This window comes from Gobio gobio (assembly GCF_949357685.1).
Source record: "Gobio gobio genome assembly, chromosome: 2".
Classification (NCBI taxonomy): domain Eukaryota; kingdom Metazoa; phylum Chordata; class Actinopteri; order Cypriniformes; family Gobionidae; genus Gobio; species Gobio gobio.
The window spans coordinates 59,081,267-59,102,668 of record NC_137098.1 but is presented as its reverse complement, the minus strand read 5'-3'; the positions used below and the strand labels follow the sequence as shown (position 1 = coordinate 59,102,668).

Below are 21,402 nucleotides of genomic sequence, written 5' to 3'. Positions count from 1 at the left end.
AGCGCCATAGAGAAACATTGGATAATCCGAAGCTCTCATTGGTTTTGTAAGAGTGGACTCCTGTAGATGGTTCAATCTACAGGGTTGCCATTAGACTAAAAAACGTTATCAGAAAGATGGAAGAAAACTGTACATTTCTTGTCTATTTCCACCCACTGCAACTCATACCAACGACGGAGATAAGCGCAGTTACAATAGCAAAATATGTGGGAGAGCGTTGCTATAATATGACTATATTGTATTGCAATAGGGAGCACTTCAAAGTCAATACTAAATCAAAACTAGTTAGCACAGTATTTGTAATAAAAAGGATTTAATGACAAAATCTGGTTATGGTTACACTTAAAATAGTTTCAAAATGGATGGATGAGATGATAAACTTATACCATTAATCGTACACAGCATGAATACAATGTTACCTGAGAGAGAGAGAGAGAGAGAGAGGGGGGGGGGGGGGGGAGAGAGTGGGGGAGAGAGAAGAAGAGAGCAAAGACAAGAAGCCCAGATGACTTCAAGAGCCAGAGGAAAAAAGAGAGCGAGCCTAGTTTCCCATCTTCTTTTATCTATCCCTTGACCATGTGACCGAAACCAAATGTATTCTTTTAAACTGACCAATCAGATCAAACTCACACATAACATTCAAACTGACCAAACTTCCCCCACTGTAAAAGGTGTGGCACCCCCTGCGGCCTACAGGCCTGCCTTTTGTCCTTCTGTTAAGCAAATGTGTTGACAACAGTAAAGCAAATTTCTTTGTTGGATTTCAAATATCAAATATCAAATATCTTTGATTATTTTCAATCCTTTCAGTCCCCCCTTGGCACATTTGGCCACATTCATAAAATGTCCAGAGGTGACACAGTCAACAAAGACATGCTTTCCGTTGTGTAGATGTCATCTTCAGACTTGTCGTCCAGGCATGTTGGAAAAGCAGTCTGTCAGTCCTTACAGCCCTGCTTGAGAACTTCATCAAATGGTGTGGTGCAATCTCTTTGATCAATGATATGCAAAACGTCCATTGAATACCTCACACCTCAAGAACAGTCACTGAAGATGAGAACAAACGCTTGTCTCTCTTTCTGAGGCAGAACACAGGAGGTGAATTCGAGCAGCAGGAATCTGTAACAAATAGCCCAACAAACAGCAAAATAGAATACACTTTTGTCATTTGTCATTTGGTCATTGGCATTTGTCATTGGTCAGAAGTTTGATATGGTCAGATTAAAATATTCTCTGGCAATAAGCCTTTAAATCGATGTACTTAATAAAGTGGTCAAGGTTTAGAATAAAAAGAAGATCTCACAAGCTCTTACATTATTTCTAGAAACCTTTAAATAATCTGCATCATAACAAAACAACAATCACATTGTTGGGTTTACACCCCTCTTTCATTTAGAGTATCAGCAAAATATTGTGTAACCAAATACAGAAATTCAATTGAATTCATGTCCAAAACCATTGTTACATTGTAAAATGGACAAAATACAAAGACTCAGAACTCAAAATCAAAATCAACAAAATTCAAAATCAAATGCATTTTTACAATACACTGATTAAATATTTTTCACTAGGTAAGGATGAGAAATACCCTTTTGATATTTAAATTGGTGAGACAAATAATACCTGATTTAGTAAATCAAAAGAAAGAAACAAAACAAACAATAACTTGAAGAAATTCACAGTAGTAATACAGTCTAAATGTAAAGACATTTTGTGAGGCAGATGAAGATTTGACTTTGTGTGAAAATCAAATTTATGTGACTGAATTTAGCTGTAGCTATGTGTAAATCATGTCCAAACACTGGTGAGGAGGGTTAACAATTGTGATGCAAATTTAGCCCTGTTGTAAAACAGGCAGCCAGTATGTGAATTTGAGTATGAGATGTGACCTGGCTCAATTCCTCTCACACCAATGTTTTTGTTAAGGAGCATGATAAAATGCAAAGTTTGGAGTTCTTGAATCCTGCGCTGTGATGAAAACATTCTCATGGTTAATGCAATTGTAATTCACACTGTAGCCACATGGCAATTCTATGCTCCTGTACTTGGTTTAACTGCAGCTATATCGGGAATAGCAGAGTTTCCAATTCGGAGACTAACAAATTCAACATAGACACACATGCAACTTGAAATTGCTGTACAATTCCAGTATTAAAGTTATTCCAATTTACACAAGATACATGGCTTAGAATGCACAGCATCTACAGCCTTTATCCTAAGTGTTTCATCACTTACAGTAAAGCAATCATGTGTTTTAAAGAATAAACTTGACTAGTCTATGTGTATCTTGTAACACAAACAACCATACTGTGTAATCAATGCGCACAATGTGTTATACAATTACAAATTCGAAAAATACAAACAGGATCATTGCAATCTGAAACTCCTTGCTAAGAGGCTGCTAACCCGCTCGCAAGTGAAGTTAATAGCTGAAGGCCTTGCATGAACACTGCAGTTAGCTCACTGAGAGTCTTACCTGCAAATGAGCGCTGATCTTTTCCCTTAGAAAGTAATTTCCTATTTTTCAGAAAATACGGAGGAGGCCGACCTCGACCCAGCGACCAGCATTTCAAATCGCCATGCCCCATTTTCTGACAAGATCTGCAAAACCTGTTCTTTTTGTCATGGGGTTGCTCGCTAGGTTCTCCTGGAGTATGAGGATAATGACCTTCTAATGCTTGCAAACCATGCGTACTGGTACACGACACTGCGCTATTCCGTTGCTGCACCCGCTTAAGAACTGAAATAGGCACACTTTCTTGGGCATTTTCTGAACTAAACGTTTCAGATTCATTAGAGCAAGTCACCTCATCTATGAAGTGAACATGCTTTTTAATCCCATCGCTGTTAAGCATTATGGGAGACATGCGCTTTTTAGCATTTAGCTTAGCCTTGAGATCTGCAATGGTTTCTTTGTGCTTTTTACACTTTTCAGTCAGGGCTAACTGCTCAGCTAGTAAGTTATCTAGCTGCGTTTGAAGATCTTGAATCTTTGCCTCAGACTTTTCTGCTTCTTCATTTTTAGAATCCACTTCTTTACATTTCGCATCTATACTTGAAAATAGATGTGTTGTCACATCACGTAGCCTTTTACAACTTATGAAGTTTAAAGCCTCAATTATTTCACCATGTTTTGATTTCTTTTGATGTCTGCCATTTAATTCCCAATATCTGAACATTTCATCATCTGAACTTTTAATTCCAATATACTCTTTCTTGAGTTTGGACAAGGTAGGCTCAACTTTTTCACTCCATAAAGCAAACAATACATCTCTAGAAAATTTCCCTTCCATCCCGAGGAGATTATCTGAATATTCACTGATTGTACAGAAATGGGACTATTGAAGCTATTTAAAACCTTCTAAATTCTGTTTCATGCAATTCCTTCAACCATTAAACAATGAAAACAGACTTACCCAAAGAAGGTCAGCTTTAATCCATTCACAAGATCAACTGTGAAAAAATGTCCTCATTCTTACACAGATCAAAGTAAATTTCAGAAAATTCACTGCAAGGGATCCCGGGTTTCGGCACCATCTGTAAGAGTGGACTCCTGTAGATGGTTCAATCTACAGGGTTGCCATTAGACTAAAAAACGTTATCAGAAAGATGGAAGAAAACTGTACATTTCTTGTCTATTTCCACCCACTGCAACTCATACCAACGACGGAGATAAGCGCAGTTACAATAGCAAAATATGTGGGAGAGCGTTGCTATAATATGACTATATTGTATTGCAATAGGGAGCACTTCAAAGTCAATACTAAATCAAAACTAGTTAGCACAGTATTTGTAATAAAAAGGATTTAATGACAAAATCTGGTTATGGTTACACTTAAAATAGTTTCAAAATGGATGGATGAGATGATAAACTTATACCATTAATCGTACACAGCATGAATACAATGTTACCTGAGAGAGAGAGAGAGAGAGAGAGGGGGGGGGGGGGGGGAGAGAGTGGGGGAGAGAGAAGAAGAGAGCAAAGACAAGAAGCCCAGATGACTTCAAGAGCCAGAGGAAAAAAGAGAGCGAGCCTAGTTTCCCATCTTCTTTTATCTATCCCTTGACCATGTGACCGAAACCAAATGTATTCTTTTAAACTGACCAATCAGATCAAACTCACACATAACATTCAAACTGACCAAACTTCCCCCACTGTAAAAGGTGTGGCACCCCCTGCGGCCTACAGGCCTGCCTTTTGTCCTTCTGTTAAGCAAATGTGTTGACAACAGTAAAGCAAATTTCTTTGTTGGATTTCAAATATCAAATATCAAATATCTTTGATTATTTTCAATCCTTTCAGTTTGATGGTATTTATGCTACAAAAATGGTAAAACAATGTGTGTGGGGCACTGATTCCAGCTATCCTGAGAGGATTTTCCGGTTGTCAAACTCTCATTAAGCTACGATTAAAGTTAATGAGTCCATGCCAATGTACAAACCGAAATAACTAACTTCTCACCTCATGTAACGGTAACCCTGTAGGTCAAAAACACACAAACGAAGGTCTACATATCAGTTCCTCTCTCCATTAAGATAAGACAGTTAGCAACTCCATTTGTTTGTCCGAGTTAGCAACAGTAACTAAGGGGGGCAGGGCATTTTTATGGGATTTTAATTTTCAGAAGACTGCATCAGTGACATTCTAGGCTATATACTATATACTTTATTAGGCGTAGGCGTTTGTAGCCTCACCACAATGTTAAAACCAAACTGCCTTTCACACACACTAATGACAGCTGCTCTTCAGATGAAAGGTGATAAGGTGGTCTATATAAGAGGCCCTGCTCAAAGCCTCAGAGCTCAGATCATGTGCTCTAGTGAGATGCTCTTCATACTCAACATGAGTAAGTTCATTTCCTCACGAATTTATATTACATTAGTCAGTAATTGAGCATTGCATGTATATTTATTTAAACAGGCCCACTCGTGGTTTTTCTCTGTAGGTGAACCGGCTGCTAATGTTTCTAAAACCTGTGGAGTTATAAAATGTCACTCAAGCTTTTATGAAGATAATGACTTCTTCCTTAGTTTTGAAAGATCAAAAGGACCCTTACATTATCAATGTACACGGAGTAACCAAACCAATCTTCTTGTAAAAGGTAAGACTATTGCAGTGATTACCAATAAAATAGATTATTTTGGCAGTGTTTTTTGTATTAAAAGTATTACGCAAAAGAAAAGTGCCTCGAGTACATGTACTGTATATAAGAACACAGTGCAATACACAATTACAACATTTGCATGTTAAAAATTTGAAATGCAAGTGCAAAATCTGCAATTTTTTCTTACAGATTTTTGCACCATCTTCCTGACCAAAATGTTTCCCCATGTTTTAGAAAGTCAAGGTCAAAACTGGTCTTATCATGTGGTGTTTGTCTTCAATACTCTCATTTTGCTCTTGAGTGGAATAATCAACATATTTCTATGTAAAAGACTGAGAAGAACGAGTGAATCGCATGCAGGTACAATTCAACGTTATAATGACGTTTAAATGTTGTCTTTTTGGAAGGGCTCAGTTGTGGTCAATATTTTTTGTTTTATTCCCATTATTTTTGTTTTGCTTCTTTATTTTAAGCAAGTTTCAATATGTTTCAGAAGTTTCTGACCTCTCTCCAGACACACCAGCCTCTGATGCCGGTTCTTCTCTTGTAAGTCAGAAGTTTTATGACGGTATACATTAAGGCTTTGGGCGGATACTTGATCCGAAGCATTGCATTCACAGTATACATTTTATGAGTTCATGCATTCTCTAGCAATTGAACCCACGACTGCCATCGCTATGAAGCGTTTGAGCTACAGAATGAAGTTGCTGTGCTACAATGCGTTCCCTTTCTCCGTCCTCAGAATCGAGTTTCATCGAGTCTAAACCTGAACTACACAACTCTGCAATTTCCTGAAGACGACACAAGTCGAGAGAACTCGACGATTGAGCGAAGAAAGACCAGAAGGAATCCAATCTACACCAGCATTAAATGTCAAGTGTCAAACATCACTGAAGAAAGCTGAGCCATTTCTTGCCCTTCTCGTTTTGTTTTTAGGTGATGAATGCGGCACAGTTGTTAAAAATGTATTTTTAATAACTACAGATTTAAAGAAATGAAAATGGGGTTTAAAAACAGATCTTATCATTATTATATGAATAACTACAAAAATATTTCTGAATGAACGCAAATAATGACAACCTTATTACGGTATGTAAGTTCACTGTAAAAATGATATGATCAATAAGTTGTTCAACTCATTATTTGAAGTCATATTAATTCAATTTAAGTTGAATTGACTTAAACATTCAAGTTGATTATACTTAAAAATTTAAGGCAGCAACTTTCTTTCCAGTGTTGTTATAAAATAAAATTTTAAGAACCATGTTCTTTCTGGCACTTCTTTACCCCTGCAATATATATTTTCTTGCTTTCAGTATAATTTGTAACATTATTATTAAAATTACATTTGTACAGTTTCTGTTTTAGTCCAGCCCTGATCAATATTTCATAAAATGGAAGTTAACAAGTAAGATTATGCTATGCAGATTGTAATTCAGGCACTTGAAAATGTTTGTATTTTTGTGATAACATAAATAAATGTAGTGATCATCATTCAAACAGGAAAACAAGAGGTTATATAAAGGCCAGACATTCTGGAATTAAAGTGACAGGACAACTGAATAATGAAACTTTGCATTACACATGCATTCTTAACTTTTACATTTAGTTTTAAAGTTTTGGTGGCCTGTTTTTGTTCTTTATTGATATGCTACAGCAAATAGCCTTCCACAAACTTAAAAAAATAGGCCACTTTGTTTTCCATCCTGTCTCTGAAACCACAGTGTGTCTGTCTTAGTATTTGGTTCTTGTGGGCAAGTACAAGGGTCTCTACAGCTCAATGGATATATATGCATTTTTGCCTCTGACCCCATTACAAGACAGAAGGCAGCAAACATGGAAAATACAGAACCGGAAATACTGGTTAACTTTTCATCATCATTATTAATATTATTATGTTATGAACCCTTCAGATTTGACATATTGTAATAATTATTATATTATGAAATGTGCCTTGTTTAAAATATCATATCAGTTTTATTAAATATTGATCAGGGCTTATTTGACACATGTAAAGTAAAATGTGTTCTAAAACCTAAAATGTTAATTTGGTGTCTTTAAACATAATTTCGGCGGTAATAATTATGATAGCCATGATCAACCGGCATAAAAACTCTAGATACAGTATGTGCATTTTACCTGTATTTATTATGGGTTATTTTAAGTTGCTGTCTGATCACAATCCATTTCTTTCACTTCTATCCTTAAGGCTGACGGAATTGAGACATCCACCCATACCCAAGTAGTCTAGTTGAGTCCAATTAATCTTTATACAAAAAATGGAACATCTATTTCCAGTTTGTTACTTAACTATATTCACTATCACCGTACATAACTGACAAATCACAATTATTCTAAAAAGCTGTTCTGGGCAAGCTACTGTACACTGTTTCGATCTTTTTCAGATACTAATTTTAATATCTTTATTCAATATTAAACAGGTTACAGTATGTGAATTGTAGTATGTAATTATAGGACTGTTACATCTTTATCACAGTTATACTGTAATGCTTAAGTTCTTATGCTTATTTCTATTTCCTCAAATAGATTTGGCTTGGATGTTCACTAAATAAAGAGGATTTTCCATGTACAACACAGACTGCCATAGTTCAAGTTCTGGGCCTAAAATACCCTTGCTATTTATGTTATTATTGTCTTTTAGGTTACATTTTTAACCTAAAAGGTTAAAATACCTTTTAGGTTGCATTTTTAACATGTTTTTATTCAATCGCCACTGTGTTATGGAATAAATAAAATATTTAAGAACATTTTAATCCCAGTGGAATTTGTATGCATTTCTAATTTTTGCACCCAAGAAGGTGTGTTTGTGCGCTTGCCTCAAAAGAGGACTTACAAAGATTCATAACAGCTACAAGTGTATGCACTGCTTACTTTATGCAAGCACTATATAGGATAAATCACTATACAGGATTTACCCTATTATACTTTGTCGACACGAATTGATAGTTCAAACTGCCACCCAAATAGTTTATAAACAAAGCATCAGACTCTTTGAGTTCACATGAACAACGGTTAAAGTTACTCGTCAGGCTACAGAAGAATACCATAATGTATCTGTTGAGGCCTAAGAAAACATCGAGAGTCACGCAGACCTCTATCAACCCAGCCACAACACATTATTGGGAATAACATGCCTTACCTTAACTCACCCGGCGGGAGGTGTGCTAACAGGGCTTGCAGCAGGTGAATCGGTCGGGTCATCACTACACAATTTCTTAGTAAAACCAAAATTAGTTAAACAGCCTTGTTTTCTTTTGGCTATATGATGCTAACTGCACAATGGATTTCAAGGACTTCACGTGCAGATCAATGGCCTGACGTTTATATTTTTTTTTCTACGAATCTTTTGAGTTAACATGTAGCCTACTAAACATGAGTGGAATTTGCACCGCAACGCCACCACACCTTGACGCTCATGACAAGAATAGCATGTATAGTTATCTTTATTGAAGTGAATTAGGTTTAAATCGCCGTCATGCATGAATTAATATTTTTGTAATTGTACACATAATCGCACCCTGGTGCTAGATATAAAGAACAACAGATAGAAGAATCAATGTGGGGTCACTTTAAGTGCTTTATTTTAAGAGAAAGAAAACAAGACAAACATCCCCTTCCATTTTCAATTTCCTTCAAACAATCAGACCCCCTATGAGGGCACTAAAAGTTAAAAAAAAATGTCTGAAATGGGAGAAAAATATATATTTGATTGTTTTTGCGTTCTCTTGCAAAAGTTTTGAGTTCCCCCTAAACTTTGCGTTCATTCACAAAGAACGAGTGAATGCAAAGTTTCTTGGGGAAAAATAAAACATTTGCGAGAGAACACTAAAACATTACAATATTTTTTTCCTCCCATAACCATGTCTCCTTTGGGGATTCCGTAGCCCCCCATATGACCCACAACAAAAAACAAACATATACATTAAGGGATACAATTGTTAGAAACTACTTAACAGGTTCGTCTCTGATTATTGTGCCAAAGTAGTTTATATACAGTGATTCAAAAATCATTAAAAATTCAATATATTATTTATGTTTGATATTGACAGCTTTGGGGGATTATTTCATGGATATACTTTACTGAAAGGCTTAATAGGTAGTTTAAAGTCTCCTTATTACATTAACAGTTAAACTAATTTAAGAGCAAAATAAAAATGTGTGTATACATTACATGGTATAAATGTTGCATTTTTGATCATTTTTAAAGTTATACAAATTTTTGTTTATGAAATCCTCCCTTCTGCTGAGATAATCCTGTTTTGTTTTTTTTTTGGATCAAAAAGCACAACAAACTAAAGATTTGATCCATTTTCAAGATTTGATCCAATCTGATCAGATTACTTTTGAACGACTGGGTCCTGGTCTTCCCTCTGGTCGGGGTTGTCTATCTCGGAAAGCCATGGCAGATGGAGAAGAACAGCCCTCTTTTGACTCTTTTCTTTTTAAATTCATGCGGTACCAAACAGTAACAATGGCAATAGTGATTAAAAGAAGGACTGTTCTAACAATGGAAAGAAGAACAAAAATCATCATCTGTTCTGTGGAATCGGTACCTGAAATAGGCAAAATTGTAGGTATGGTATTAACACATTGTAAAAGTGCTACCCCCCCCCCCCCCCCCAATTCATTCTTAAAAAATCATACCTATAATGTCCAGTTTGGTTCCGTTCCCGAAAAGGATCTCCCCACATGCAGCAACAGAGCAGTAGTAAGTCCCAGCATCAGACAGATTGAGGTCCTTCTTAGAGAAGCTGGAGACGCATCTACGTGCTGAAAAACCAGCTTCAGAGATCCAGTCACACTGATCAATACTCATTCCATGTGCCCTAATAATTCTTGGATGAGATTCTTGAGATTCATGTATGAGCCAGTACACGCTTTGGTTTCCTACACAGTTCTGGTTTAAAACTGTGCACGTAAGAGTCACTGAATCTCCAGATTGTGATTCAACGAAAGCATGTTGTTTTACAACAGCGTAGCTTTTCAACCCTGTATGAAAATAGGTTATATATCCATGAAGATTTTCATTATTGAGCAAGTTTTATGCAAGACATTATGACTACTCAGGTATACATTGCATTCACACTTTGCACTAAGCTTTTAAAAGTTGGCATTCAATTCAATAACTAAACTATTATAAATACACATTATATTAAAAACAATTTAACTATAGGTAATCAGAATCATAATTACCTTCAACTATCAACTCTGTGCCTTCGACAAATTCCATTACGTTGGAATAAGCGCTTCCACAGTAGTATGTTGCAGAATCTGAGATCTGTATGTCTCTTATCACCAAATGATGCACACCCTTTTCATTCAGCACAGAGAAGCGTGAATTATTCTTTAAATTATGGTAAAACCGGGGAACACTATCATACTTGTAAATGGTGGAGATGAGCCTGGGACTCTGTCCAGGTTCATGCTTGTACCATGAGAAGTGCATAGCTATTTGGCTCTGGTAAGAGCAAGGTAAATGAATGGTTTCTCCCGGTTTAGCATACACAGGTGGGTTATTCAGGTGTGCTGCTGCGAGACCTAAAAGAAACATATAAAGTAACAAGCAAAAATTGTTTATCTTAAATAAAGTAAACACATTAAAGTTTTGACATTAAAGTCAGGTCAACTCACCAATTAGAAAGAGAAGAAAAACTCCAAAGTTCATCATATCTGGATGGATTTTTTTACCCCAAATGAGTACAAAACAGGTGAGCGATGACAAAATGAACATCAGCAGAGAAGCAATGAACGATGTGAGCGGATGTGTTGTGTTTGTCGAGGAAAAAAAAGTGCTGAACCAGACTTTTTTTTTCCCCACTGACCTTTTCCTTTAGAGATTATTTCATATATTTTTCACTTCTGAGACAAATAATTGCTTATGAGTAACACACTAGTAGACATCTGTAAAGTCCATGTTCAGTTGCAATTTAAAAAAAGTTTATGTTTAGTGAAAATGATTTATAAAAATGTAAAGACATAAAGGCGGTGTGCTAGTTGTGGTTTTCTGATGACCTTATTAAGTTCTAAGTAAGTGTTTCTTGACCACATGAGGAAGAGAAATAAACGCGTGATCACAGTGTGTGCCATCATCAAAACTGCAATTCGACAGTGAATGTAAGAAGGTCAAACATTTCTCAGCAATATTGTCAGGTCTGATATTAAATCAAGCTCCTTTTATTAGGCTACATTAAAACTTCAAAGAAGAATTGAATTAAACTGCTCAGATCTATAATGACCACAAGAAAATCACACTGACGTGCACTAGTCAAATAGCCTTGTGGCTTCACAGGCACACGTGCATCACAAGACCACAAGTGCGCCATCTGCCAAAAACACCTATAGTTTATAGTGTACTGACTATTTGAGTAAATAACTTAGACACTTGCCAAAATTCCTAGAAATAATTCAAATTTCTGCCTGATATATCACTGTATACCTCACTGGTGTGATGTCTGACAGCTTCATAGCAATAACTGTGAAAGGCTAAATAATATATTATGTGGAAGGTTTCTTATTGTACTTACTGTATTCAATAAGGAGTTATGTCCTGTAAAAGTTTTAAATCCTTGTTTTTAACTACCATTTATTACAAGTAGCTTCATGTCTGTTCTGATGGCAAAAGGATTTCTCATCTTGTCAAATATTTAAAAAGTATTATGTTTGAAGTAAAGTCCAGTATGGCATACTTAATGGTGGTTTCATCAGCATTGGTATTTTATTAATTTGTTGGTATTTTATCAGAGTTTTTAAATAAATATATAAAACATTTAGAACAAAGAATGAATAAATGTGAATGCACATCACCAACGCCCAGTTGTGCAAAATCTCTTATAGAAAATTAAGAATAAAATGAACCCTTAAGTGATGATACAAATAATTATGACCAATGGTTTAACTTTTTGCAACCGTTGAAAGGCAACAAGAAACAGAAACTGCAATAGTCTCTTCATCCATATTTTGATGTATATCTAGTGTATATATAGTGAAATGGCTTCTCAAATAAGACTTGATTGGATGGTTGTGGTTTGCTATTGGTGGAGCTTGTGTGAGTGACAGGCTGTCCTGCCCTTGAAAAACACATCATCAGAGAAGAGAGGAAATGGTGCTGCATGTGAAAGGGAAGTGATTTTGATCAAAGATTATGAGGGCACATTATTTTATTCTTTAGTGTTAAAACCTCCCACAGGAGCTGCTGATTCAGTTCTACTCGGCTGTCATTTAGTCTGTTTTGGTTCAGCTACCAAATCTGACATCAGGAGACTACAACGCACAATTCAGACTGGAGAAAGGATTATTGGTGCCCCCCTGCCAACCCTCCAGGACCTGTACTCTTCCAGAGTGAGGAAGAGACTCTACTCAGACTCCACTCACCCTGGACACCGCCTGTTTGAACTGTTACCATCAGGACGGCGACTCCGATCACTGGCCACTAGAACATCCCGCCTGTCACAGAAAAACCAGTGAGGAGTCTAGGGAAGGTCTTCACCTAAAGGACACAGACTCCACCAAGGCCACCACATCCAATCTGGAGAGGTGGCTGAGAACTGTGGACAAGTCTGGGCTCCCTGGGAAATTTAAGGCCTGGATCTACCAGCATGAAATCCTATCAAGAATCATCTGGCCCCTACTCATCTACCAAGTCCCTATGATAGTTTTGAGCATAGAGTGAGCAGCTACCTACGCAGATGGTTTGGCGTGCCATGCAGCTTGAGCAGTATTGGGTTGTATGGAAACAGCAACAAGCTCAGGCCCCCATTCAGCTCCATGAGGAAGGATTCATTGTTGCACGGGCACAAGAACATCTGTAGTGTTTAAGGTTGAAGGATGCTAAAAGTCTTCGGAGCTGGTATCATCCTGAGGACGGGGAGGAAGTGGAAGGCAGCAGAGGCAGTCCAACAGGCAGAAGCTAAAATGAAGCACAAGGCTCTCATCAGGACACTGGCACAGGGCAGGGCAGGGCTGGACTTGGAAGTTCAACACCAACCCATTGCAACACTGCCAGTGAGGAGGAAAGGTTGAGGCCAGTGCAAGAAGAAGTGCGTGCTTCAGTGGAGGAAGAATGAGCACGCAGGGTTGTGGCAATGAAGAAACAGGGTGCCTGGATGAAATGGGAGCAGGCAATGGAGCGGAAGGTCGCCTTGCAGGAGATATGGAAATGGAACCCTCAGAGGATCAAGTTTTTGATTCAGGGATAGGGTTCGGGTTAGCCAACCTGTTTTATTGGGGCAAAGGTAGAAACTCCAGAACACATCTTGAAGAGATCTTGAGCAGATGCTCCCGGGCACTGGGCGATGACTGTTGCCACTGGAGACACGACCAAGTCCTCAAAACCAGTGAGAGCAGAAACACCAACACTACAGCCAGGATGATTGTATTCGTCAAGGAGGAGAGCTGACCATGAGGAAAAACAACCCTGTTGGCTTGCTCTACACAGCTCAAGACTGGGTAATGACAGTTGACCTGGACAAGCAGCTGAAAATTCCAGCACACATCACCCAGTCAACACTTATACCGGACATCATCCTGGTCTCAGAGTCTACGAAACAGCTCATCCTACTGGAGATAAAGAGGATGGAAGAGGTGCAGGAGAGAAAGATGGAGAAGTATTAGGGACTGCTGGAGGCCTGCCGCAGGAAAGGGTGGAAATCCAGTTGCATGCCAGAGGAGGTGGGTTGTAGAGGATTTGCAGGTCATTCCCTCGGCAGGGATTACGGAATACTGGGAATAACTGGTGCAAGCCAGAGAAGAGCCATCAGAAAAAGCATGGAGGCTGCAGAAGTGGGCATCAAGATGGCTGTGGATGATGTGTGGGGTCTGCAAAATGCCACTTGGACACAGGCCGAGGCTTGATCAACCACGGTCAGGTTGCCTGGAAGAGGCTGTCTCTTGAAAGACCCGAAACACCCAATGATGCCCAGAAACAACACTGATGATGTGTCCAAGTTTTTTAATCAGAGTGTATGAATAACTGATCATTTTCTTTATCAACTATCAACAGGGTATCTTATACATATGTTATATATTAGATCTTTAGTGGCACAAAGTATTCTGCACATGTTTTATAAGAAGCAGTATTTTTGCATTGCATTAGCATGACTGTCAATAATTTATGAACCAAGTGAGCAATATAGACCCACCCACCATCTAGCAATGTGTTTTTGTAAATAAAAGGAGGGTGCTGGCTATGATTTTGAAAACCACTAGGGGGCTACAGTGAGGGATGGCAATCTACTCAGACTTGCTAATTATGGCCTGGTTTCACAGACAGAGTTTAGATTAAGCCAGGTCTAGGCCTTAGCGAAATTAGGACATTTAAGTATATTTTATAAATGTATTGATGTGCATCTTGAGACAAAACAATGACAGTGACATATTTTAAGATGTTAAGACAGCTCAAACATGCATTCTAGTCTGGGACTAGCTTAAGCCTCGTCTGTGAAACCGGACATTGATGTTTTCATTTTAACCTAAATTTGTATTACAATGGCTTAACACGAAAATAAGAGCAAATAAACAAGCCACATTCGCTGAAAAGAAAGAAAGAAAGAAAGAAAGAAAGAAAGAAAGAAAAGTACTTTCATTTGACTTGCAAAGGGCATTGAGTGTAACATCACATGTTAAGCAGGCTTTCAACCTTGCATAAACTGCTTAGACTAGTCTTAAAAGTTAGTTGTTTATTTTTTTCTTCAAGACTGTTTATTTTTTTCTTCAAGACTGTTCTTAACTTTTTAAAGTCAGTTACATTTAAAATTAGATTGGTCTAATTTGAATCAGAAAAGTTAGACTGATTACCTCTTGACTAATTGCTAGTGTGTCAAATTAGTTCTTAAGACACAGTCTAAACATAATGGCTAAGTTTATGCAACTGGCCCCTGGTCTATAAGGAACACAGTAGATTACTCTAGGAAATCAAGTAACCAAATAGTGACATCAGTACTCTCAATTATAGATGCAACAGAAAAAAAGATAAAATTACTAGACTGAAAAATCAAACATGCCAAACATTTTCAGAGCACTGAATAAAAAGGAAGACTAAACAGAGTAGTGTAGCAGTGCCTTCATCAGTACATATTTTGTATTTGATTGTGCTCTCTATAGAGATTCTTGCATCACAGCTCTGTGTAGGTCTGACCCCGACTGGCCTTTTCAGTGGCAGGTCTGCCATCTTTTTCTGCGCGAAAAGCCACTCCTCCTTCTTATATATAAAACACATTGATATCGCCCACTTAATTTCCTCTTCAGCTCTGGTTTGACTCAGTGCAGAAATGTTACATATTTCAAAAGCATTATTGCTCTTTGGGACAGGTAAGAACTATCATCTACTGTATATATTCGATTTTGGGAGACATGTAATGAAATCTTTGGCGAGTTATTAAAATGAGGACACATTTTGAATGGAAAAGTGTTGTTTTGTGGTGTGCCATGGTTTTACTTTTTTTATGTTTTTCAGGTTTTCTCCAAGTAATGTTTTCAATAGCCAGTACACAGGCTCAGCCAGGACAAAGTGTCACTATGTGGTGTCCACATGCTATCCACGTTACTGGAAACCTGTACTGGTTTAAACAAACTGATGGTGATGTACCGATTACTATTGCGCACATGTTTTACACCGAAAGTCTTCGGCCAACAGAGCCAACATATTTCAATGGTTTTACAAAAAAACAATTTGTTATGCATCAGTTTAGCAAAATCACCTCTCTAACAATAAAGCATGCAAATATTTCTGATTCTGGCTTCTACTTTTGTGGAGCTACGGGATATCACATGAAATTTGGCAATGGAACCAGGCTTGAAGTGAAAGGTAGGCTACTCTTTTTGAAGAGCTCTCACTACACTCTAATTTTCATATAATGTTTAATGCTCTTTTCTTCTCACAAACACCACAGATAGTAAATGTCATTCAGAAAAGAATGTCATATCAGACGTAAATGACACAGGAAGCTCAAAAAAGGGTATGATTGTTATTTTACTTTCTATGCTGAATTGAATCTGCAGATGTATATATATATATATATATATATATATATATATATATATATATATATATATATATATATATATATATATATATATATATATATATATATATATATATATATATATATATATATATATATATATATATATAATAAAATGCTTCATTAAAATGTCCACTTTTGTACAGATGATGAGAAATCGCCCGTGTCTACTGAGGAGTGTTCTAGAGACATATTTTTCAAGCTGACCCTCCTATTTGGTGGCATCATTTTTTTAACATGCATTATTCCTCTGATTATGGCGATCATCAAGGAACACAAAAAGCAAAAGCATCAAAAAGGTAACAGATCGATCACAAATGTAATCACACATTTAAATGAATATCTTAACAGCAACTAATTGTCTTTTCCTCTGCTTTGCACCAGTCGCTGAATGTCAAACACAACAGCACGATGACAAGGTAATCTCCGTCTTCAGTTATGCTACAGACTAAAAACTATTTCAAAATATTTCAAAGTGGAAATGAGAACAAGCAAATCTCTGTCTTTGTTCTGTTTCTTTTTAAAATAACTGCCATCTTAGTGAGACACTGAAGTTGTGTTTCCTCCCACACTGGTTTCTTTTACCTTTGCATAAAGAACAAGATGAAAGGAATGAATTGATATGAAATGAATTACTGCTCTGCTTCTCCCTGTTGGGTACACTGTAAAAAAAAATGCAGGTCTCCAATTGAAAATTTTCTAGTGACCGATCACATCTAAATTTTTCAGTTGGCCAAATTGAATTTCTGTGAATTGATGCAATTTAATTAACAGAATTTCAATTTGGCCAACTAAAAAATTTAGATCTGTTCGGTCACTAGAAAATTTTCAATTGGAGACCTTTTTTTTTTTTTTATACTGTAGACATGCTTTTGATTTTTGCCGACATTGAAAAGCATGTGTTCTGCATTTTAGTAAATTAAGTTGTCAACTTAATTTGATGTGCAGTAAAAGCATTAAAGATTTTTATAATATATGTTTGTATTGTTTTATGGTATTAACAATTCTTTTATGATTCTGAATAAACATTATTATTTCTAATGCTGTTGGCTGTTAAGGACGTGAACTGTTGCTCTTTTTTTTTTTTCTTTGGTTGTAGAATTTATTTTGGGCAAAGACAGAGGAAAACAGAGGCTTGAGAATAAAATCTAAGACATCATGATGATTTGGGATTAGAATCTTAAAAAAAACATTTCTGCTTCTTTGCAGGAAAATGATTCAGTAGAATATGCTGCGGTGCATTTCTCAAACAAGAGACCCAAAACAGCAGGAAGACGTACTGAGGACTCGACTGCTGTGTACACCTACACTACTTGAAACATAAAACAACTCAAAACGTATTTGTTAATGAACTATGGTTTATTTTTAACACCTGAACAATATAATTGTATACATGATATAATAACACAATATATTTTTTTAATTATGTAATTATCGGAAGTCAAATGGTTAGACAGAAAGCTGAGGCTCCAACTGAGTGTCAGATGCTCCATCAAACCCTAGGCTTTCAGAGAATTAAAGCCAGGATAAAATCAAGTTTAGCAAGTTTTGTGGGTCAGGTAAAATGTATCATGTCTATAATCCAACTCAGAAATGATCAATTAAAGACATGTTCAAATATATGCAAGTGTCAAAGATGCTTTTTAGTTCTCTGTAAAGCTGCATTGGAAAAATCTGTTCTCTAAAGTGCTATGGGGAGCACTAACACATAAAAAACCATCAAATCTAAATATGTGATCAATAATGATACTTCTTGTTTTGAACTGGCAATATGAGCTGTGGAGTTGCCTGTTGATTGACAGGTTTGTCATAGTCTGGTGTTGGCATAAGCCACACCCCCTCATAAATAAAGCACATTGATTTCCTCATCTTAATTTCCTCGTTGGCTTTAGTCTGATTCTGTACAGCGATGGTTCATATAATAATTTCAGTGCTGCTGATTTGTGGCATGGGTAAGCATAACTGCACTATAATTGCTCCAATCATACAAAATAGGAATGATTCATTCAAGATTAATAAGGTGTACGCTTTAAAATGTGTTTTGCTGCATTATTTTCTTGTATGTAATATGCATTTCTTGTATGTTAAATTAAAATATAAAAACATTTATTATTCCTCTGTGGGTTTTAGGTTTGCTTACAGTTGTAGAATCATCTCAGACAGCTTATACGTCAGCTCGACCAGGAGATAATGTTACTATTTGGTGCCAACACACAGCAGACACTGGAAAGAACATACATTGGTTCAAGCAAACAAACAGTTCTGTACCTCTTGTCATTGTATACATGATGATAACCTACCAGCTTAAGGAACTACATTTAACATATTTCAATGGTTTTCAACAAGATCATCTGCTGATGTCCCTAAACAACAAAAACACCTCCCTAAGTATTTTAAATGTGGATATTTCTGATTCTGGCCTGTATTACTGTGGTTGGGACTCTTGGAGAATAACATTTGGTGATGGAACACACCTAGCCATTAAAGGTAATTTTTCTTTACCAATACCACTGCTATAGAGCAATTTCTTGCTGAATGTCTAGTAGAACTAAATAAAACTACTTAATTTTTTCCAGATCACTTCTTATGTGTGTATAAGTTGTTTTAATATGACTGTTTTAATATTTAATAGACTCATTTCAAGTCTTCATTTATTGTGCAGAGAGTGAGTGTGTTAAACCAGTGCAAAATGAAACAGAAGTTTCAAATAAAGGTGAATGTTAAGTACTCATAACATTCATATACAATAATGCTTTTTTCTAAACGGTATTTTGTTAGAGTAAAATGTGATTTACTTTTAACAGATCTCAAGGAGAGCCCGGTTTCTACACAAGACTGTTCCGACAACATCTTTTATAAACGGACCTTTATTTTTGGTGGTATTATTGTTATTCTCATCATCATTCTGGTCTTAATAGTCATCATTAAGAAACAGAACAGAAAAACACAGGGAAAAGGTAACAGTTCTACATCTATTCAGTTCAAGAGATTTACTTACTTTGTATAGACGCAAATGGCAAATAACTGTGTAGTGAAATCATTTTAGTAATATAGAGTAATACGTTAATAAATAACAAACAGCAAGTATCTTTAACATAAATTATAATGGGAAAACAACTGTAAATTAAAAAAAAAAACAGCTAAACTGTTGTAAACTTCTGTTGTTGCAGATGCTGATCGGCATGTAACACAACATCATGAGGTAAACTTATTGCTAAAATAAACATTTCCATTCTCTGAATGTAGAACAATCTAAATAAAGCAAATGCCTGTATATCATTTACAACTATATAGTATGTATTGGTAAAAATCATTGTACAGAATACAGAAATTAAAGAGGTTGACTGGTGTACAATTACATTTTAAATATGTAAATATCTGCTATTTAAAGGATTTATAATGAAGATAGTTATAAACTATAAAATAACTAATCTAATATCAGTGTTATTCACCATTCATTTTATGTCTAACATTATTTAGGTTAAATATGGTATGTTTCTCTGTATTATTTTGCATATGGCCTACTTCTCTTTTCTGTTTAACTATAACTATGACTTTAAAAAAAGATTGCATGGTTTCTTTTTGTGACAATCCATTCCAACTCTTGGCTGGAATATCAGTCTGTTTTAGGGAAATTAAATATGGTTCATTCTTAAAAATAAAAATAAAGCAAAAAATGAAACAAAAAAAGTACTAAAGTAAGGCTTGGGTATAAAGTATCCTGCATGCTTTATGTGTGGGGTATAAAGCAGCAACAATATCAGCTCACATTCCCTGACTGATTCCCAACTGTCCCCAACATTAGAATCAGCAATGAATTAGAAATAATAATATCAGATAATGTATTCTGATGCTAATAAGACTGTGTGTATATTGTTGTTTTGCTTAAATGGTTTTCTTCTGTAGGCTACAATTTTGAATAAATTTTTTTGAATGTAAAAAAATATATATATATATATATATATATATATATATATATATATATATATATATATATATATATATATATATATATATATATATATATATATATATATATATATATATATATATATATATATATATATATATATATATATATATATATATATAACATCTCTGTTGTTAAATGCATCTTTGGATGTGTTGCAGGAGCCTCAGTCAACATTGTATGCTGCTCTACAGTTCTCAAAACAGAAAACCAGAAGAGCAGCCAGACATGCTGAGGATACAGATGTGGTATATTCTGCTACTAGATAGTCCAACAATGGTCAAATATTGTAGTCTACTGTTATGTTTACAAGCTGTATTTTTAATCAAGACGCTAATATGTATATGCTATTGCTAATACCATAAATTTAAAGTGTATGTGAGCTTGCAATATTTAGTATTTTTGATGCAATAAAAGTTGTGAAATCATGTGTAAGTTCTACTAAGAACTTTAATTTAGATATGTTTATATACTGTATCATAAAGATACAACCAGGTCCTTACAGAAGAGGCAGGGTTGAAAATGATATAATTTCCTATACAGACCTTGACAGGAAGAAGCTTTTCAGTGTAGAATGAGACGTGCTGAGGGGAACTTCAGCGGACCAGATGACAAAACTGAAAATACACATCAAAACATAAATTGTTATGATTATATCCATGCACACATTTCACAACAATGTAGTACTTTGTGAGCGGCAGCAGTGGCCTGATCATGATTAACATTTAGAAAACATTGTGTGTAGACCATGCAAATAATAATAAAAATTAAAAATATCATATAAAACGTTTTCTTAAATGTCTGCATGTCAGTGGGTGGGTCACAGTTTAACTGTTTTCCACTCACCAGACTGACCCCCGGCTCATCTCTCACACCCCTCACTGCAGCTAAACCACACAACAACATTCACACAACAAGCCTTTCACACTACTTTCCATAACCACAGACAAAATGCCCCTTGTTTAGAAGTGAGGTGACAAGTCACAGACAATAATTTGATTTTTTTTTTTATATGTACTTGAGAATTTTATTATTAAACAGTAATGAAAATACAAAAATTTTAAATTAAAATAATGCTAATCTTTGTCAGAAATGAAATTATTTTACAGCGTTAAGAATTTAAGAGGTCAGTGCTAAATTACAACTAAAGAGAAGTTAAATGAATTATGACACTAAATTCAAGACCACAATGGTACAACTGCTTGCATTCAGATGCAGTGTATTGATTGACAGCCTTATTTTAACTAATTATATATATATATATACATATAAAAAATTTTTTTGGCTT

The 21,402-nt window shown here is 35.8% G+C and overlaps 3 protein-coding genes across 4 annotated transcripts; 2 read left to right on the top strand and 1 right to left on the bottom strand.

The window, feature by feature from the left end:
- Positions 1 to 8,686: 8,686 nt before the first annotated feature.
- Positions 8,687 to 10,879, bottom strand: nitr9 (novel immune-type receptor 9). The gene is made up of 4 exons (XM_079840697.1): positions 10,758 to 10,879; positions 10,320 to 10,664; positions 9,771 to 10,115; positions 8,687 to 9,679 (listed from the first exon to the last, which is right to left on the bottom strand). The coding sequence occupies exons 1-4, from the start codon at positions 10,855 to 10,857 to the stop codon at positions 9,459 to 9,461; spliced, it is 1,011 nt and encodes a 336-aa protein (XP_079696823.1). The 5' UTR covers positions 10,858 to 10,879; the 3' UTR covers positions 8,687 to 9,458.
- Positions 10,880 to 15,359: 4,480 nt separating this feature from the next.
- Positions 15,360 to 18,096, top strand: LOC307142338 (uncharacterized protein). The gene is made up of 6 exons (XM_079843077.1): positions 15,360 to 15,431; positions 15,577 to 15,927; positions 16,013 to 16,078; positions 16,291 to 16,443; positions 16,529 to 16,563; positions 17,354 to 18,096. The coding sequence occupies exons 1-6, from the start codon at positions 15,392 to 15,394 to the stop codon at positions 17,459 to 17,461; spliced, it is 753 nt and encodes a 250-aa protein (XP_079699203.1). The 5' UTR covers positions 15,360 to 15,391; the 3' UTR covers positions 17,462 to 18,096.
- On the top strand, positions 18,020 to 20,866 carry LOC307142348 (uncharacterized protein). 2 transcript variants are annotated; one of them, XM_079843091.1, is made up of 6 exons: positions 18,020 to 18,096; positions 18,275 to 18,631; positions 18,807 to 18,857; positions 18,949 to 19,101; positions 19,315 to 19,346; positions 20,276 to 20,866. In XM_079843091.1, the coding sequence occupies exons 1-6, from the start codon at positions 18,054 to 18,056 to the stop codon at positions 20,381 to 20,383; spliced, it is 744 nt and encodes a 247-aa protein (XP_079699217.1). In that variant the 5' UTR covers positions 18,020 to 18,053; the 3' UTR covers positions 20,384 to 20,866. The 2 variants fall into 2 exon arrangements, with proteins under 2 accessions (XP_079699217.1, XP_079699216.1); XM_079843090.1 differs by having other exon boundaries at positions 18,035 to 18,096; positions 18,777 to 18,857.
- The last annotated feature ends 536 nt before the right edge of the window (positions 20,867 to 21,402 follow it).

Excerpts from the sequence above, each read along its gene's own strand:
- LOC307142348 (XM_079843090.1), top strand. The coding sequence starts at position 18,054 with ATGGTTCATATAATAATTTCAGTGCTGCTGATTTGTGGCATGG. Across the intron at positions 18,858-18,948 it reads AACAGAAGTTTCAAATAAAG|ATCTCAAGGAGAGCCCGGTT; the intron begins GTGAATGTTAAG and ends TACTTTTAACAG. Across the intron at positions 19,102-19,314 it reads CAGAAAAACACAGGGAAAAG|ATGCTGATCGGCATGTAACA; the intron begins GTAACAGTTCTA and ends CTGTTGTTGCAG.
- LOC307142338 (XM_079843077.1), top strand. The coding sequence starts at position 15,392 with ATGTTACATATTTCAAAAGCATTATTGCTCTTTGGGACAG. Across the intron at positions 16,079-16,290 it reads CACAGGAAGCTCAAAAAAGG|ATGATGAGAAATCGCCCGTG; the intron begins GTATGATTGTTA and ends ACTTTTGTACAG. Across the intron at positions 16,444-16,528 it reads AAAGCAAAAGCATCAAAAAG|TCGCTGAATGTCAAACACAA; the intron begins GTAACAGATCGA and ends GCTTTGCACCAG.
- nitr9 (XM_079840697.1), bottom strand. The coding sequence starts at position 10,857 with ATGTTCATTTTGTCATCGCTCACCTGTTTTGTACTCATTTGGGGTAAA. Across the intron at positions 10,116-10,319 it reads CACAGAGTTGATAGTTGAAG|GGTTGAAAAGCTACGCTGTT; the intron begins GTAATTATGATT and ends ATTTTCATACAG. Across the intron at positions 9,680-9,770 it reads AACCAAACTGGACATTATAG|GTACCGATTCCACAGAACAG; the intron begins GTATGATTTTTT and ends TGCCTATTTCAG.